The sequence below is a fragment of the Carassius auratus genome, chromosome 38 (assembly GCF_003368295.1).
Source record: "Carassius auratus strain Wakin chromosome 38, ASM336829v1, whole genome shotgun sequence".
In the NCBI taxonomy this organism is placed as follows: Eukaryota; Metazoa; Chordata; class Actinopteri; order Cypriniformes; family Cyprinidae; genus Carassius; species Carassius auratus.
Genome location: NC_039280.1, coordinates 7726300 through 7728634, shown reverse-complemented (window position 1 = coordinate 7728634; position 2335 = coordinate 7726300). Strand labels below are relative to the sequence as shown.

Sequence of the window (2335 nt, the reverse complement as noted above, 5' to 3'; positions counted from 1 at the left end):
GATGAACGATAGGCTCGGTGGCCCAAAATCTCAGACAATCTAATAAAAGATAATCATCTGAAATATCCAAAAGATTTAAATTCAAAGACTGGTAACTTATATTGTATACATATAAAATCTTGAGAGAGAGAGAGAGAGAGAGAGAGAGAGAGAGAGAGAGAGAGAGAGAGAGAGAGAGAGAGAAAGAGATGTTTTAATTGTTTCCTTATTATGCAATCGTAAACGACCGTGATTGGTTCAGGTACACCAGCGCAGGGAAACGTCACAGATACCACATGACATAGACACTGATTCTGCTTTAGGCGTCTTGGTAAAATTGTACACCTATATAACGAAACTGAAACTAAACTATTCTAATAAAAATGAAATAATAATTGTAATAAATAATATGACTCATGTTTCCTGGCCTATTATAATCAACTTTCATCATGCGCTAAGCCCCGTTAAATTCTAACAAATTTTCCCATTCTGTCTGCTCTTTTCTAGGTTGTCAAAACGTGTTTTTAGCGTCATAGTTTCAAAGTACAAATGAATAATATACTTTAAATCAAATCAAAATATACTCTAAATAGTAGAACATTGAGTTCCATTATGCACAAAGTTGAGGTTTGAGAATATAAACTGACTGTTTATACTGACAAAAGTTTAATAATTTAAGAAAGTCATGCGCTCAAAATAAGGGACACAAGATACTTTTTTTGTCTGACCGGTCTGTACTGCAAGTGTGTATTTGGGTTCATTTATTTATTTTAATTGTGTTTATTCCTAACTAAACTAGTCAAGAACTCGAATATAAAAAATGTAAATGTGAAATTAGTGATGTTAAGTTCACATAAGTTTGTGAAATGTGAAATGTGAAAATGATCTAAACATACGAGTCTATCAGTTAAATATCGTACGAGTGTTTAATCTATTACTTCGTTTAGTCATTAGGTGATTTTTATTGTTCTTATTTTAGAAATGTTCTTTCTATTTTTAACAGTTTCCATGTCTAGTCTAGTGCAATATTTTTGTGCAATCTTAAATTTACACATGATGTCACTGTTGCTCAACATTTTACGTATTTTCAAGGCATTACCTGGAGGGAAATTACAATTCACTTTAAACATCACAAGGCATAGACACTATTTACGTTCCCTCAAACTCGTTTTTGATTGGTCAATTTTTAATCTCCATTTTTGAAAAATATAACTCAAATCAGACGTCTTGCGTCAATGAAATCTTCTTCACTTGATCTTACTTTGTTTATTGAATTGTTGAAACACACACACACACACACACACACACACACAGAGACATACAACGCAAGTCCTCCTTCTCCTTTTTTCACTAGGAAGTCAGGCACATGACCAGGGGCAGCTGATGTCAGAGTATCATACTGTGCAAAGTTTAGTCAACCAGATTAGGAGGCATGTCTCAGCCGGCCACTCACTGAGTGCTGCGACATGGGAAGCCAGAGGAAAACCTACTGTCCAGCCAAACGTCTACGTACACAAGCCTAAGAAAAGACTTGAGATGCCACCCACCAAACAGCAGGTATGTGTGGAGTTACAGACCGACTAAACTTATGCCTGGGGTTCATATGGGTTTGAAATGACTCAACCGACTCATTTTGACAGCTGTTGTTATGAGGTTGCGTGCTGTCATAATTCATTTGTATTTTCCATTTAAGTGTATTCAAAGCATTTCTGTTGCTTGGAGACTCCACTTCCAGGAGGACAGTATGCTAAAGATAAAAATAAACAAGGAAGTTTGAAGGATTTTAGTTAGATAGTTTGAAAGGCATGATTTGTTTGCCCTCTAACTAATTTGTTTGTATCAGGTTTAAACATTTCAGCAATAGAAAGGTCAACTATTGTGGAGCATTAAGAATATTTACCACAGTCAAAGCTTTGAATAAAGTAATGAGATTACATTCATGTGCTGTATTTAGCTGTTGAGTGAATAAACTGGTGGGAATGTGCAGTGCAAACATGTCATCTCTTCAGGAATGTGAATTGTCCTTTGTAGCAAAACAGGCTCATGTCTTGACATCACAAGATCCCATTAACACGTGAACAGCTGATTGTAAGTTACAGGAAAACCCTCCAACTTACTGCTGTCTTTTGGTAACAGAAAGAAGGCAGTTGCAGATTTGCCTTTTAGTGAAAGTTTATTGACAGATGCTTCAGTTTCAATGTTTATCAGACATGGGGACTTGTGACTTGGTGACTTGGACTCGAGTCGACTCGAGTCGCTATTTTTAGGACTTGAGACTCGACTCGGACTTGGAAGTTAAAGACTCGGGACTTGACTTGACTTGAGACACGATGACTTGAATGACTTGAGTGTTAAT

General features: G+C 36.2%; 1 protein-coding gene across 1 annotated transcript in view; it reads left to right on the top strand.

The window, feature by feature from the left end:
- The first annotated feature begins 1358 nt into the window (after window positions 1-1358).
- LOC113056866 (WD repeat- and FYVE domain-containing protein 4-like) overlaps window positions 1359-2335 on the top strand; it is a 43661-nt gene continuing 42684 nt past the window's right edge. The window contains 1 exon segment of the mRNA XM_026223769.1: window positions 1359-1536. Coding sequence (XP_026079554.1) covers window positions 1363-1536 — 174 coding nt within the window. The 5' untranslated portion in view covers window positions 1359-1362.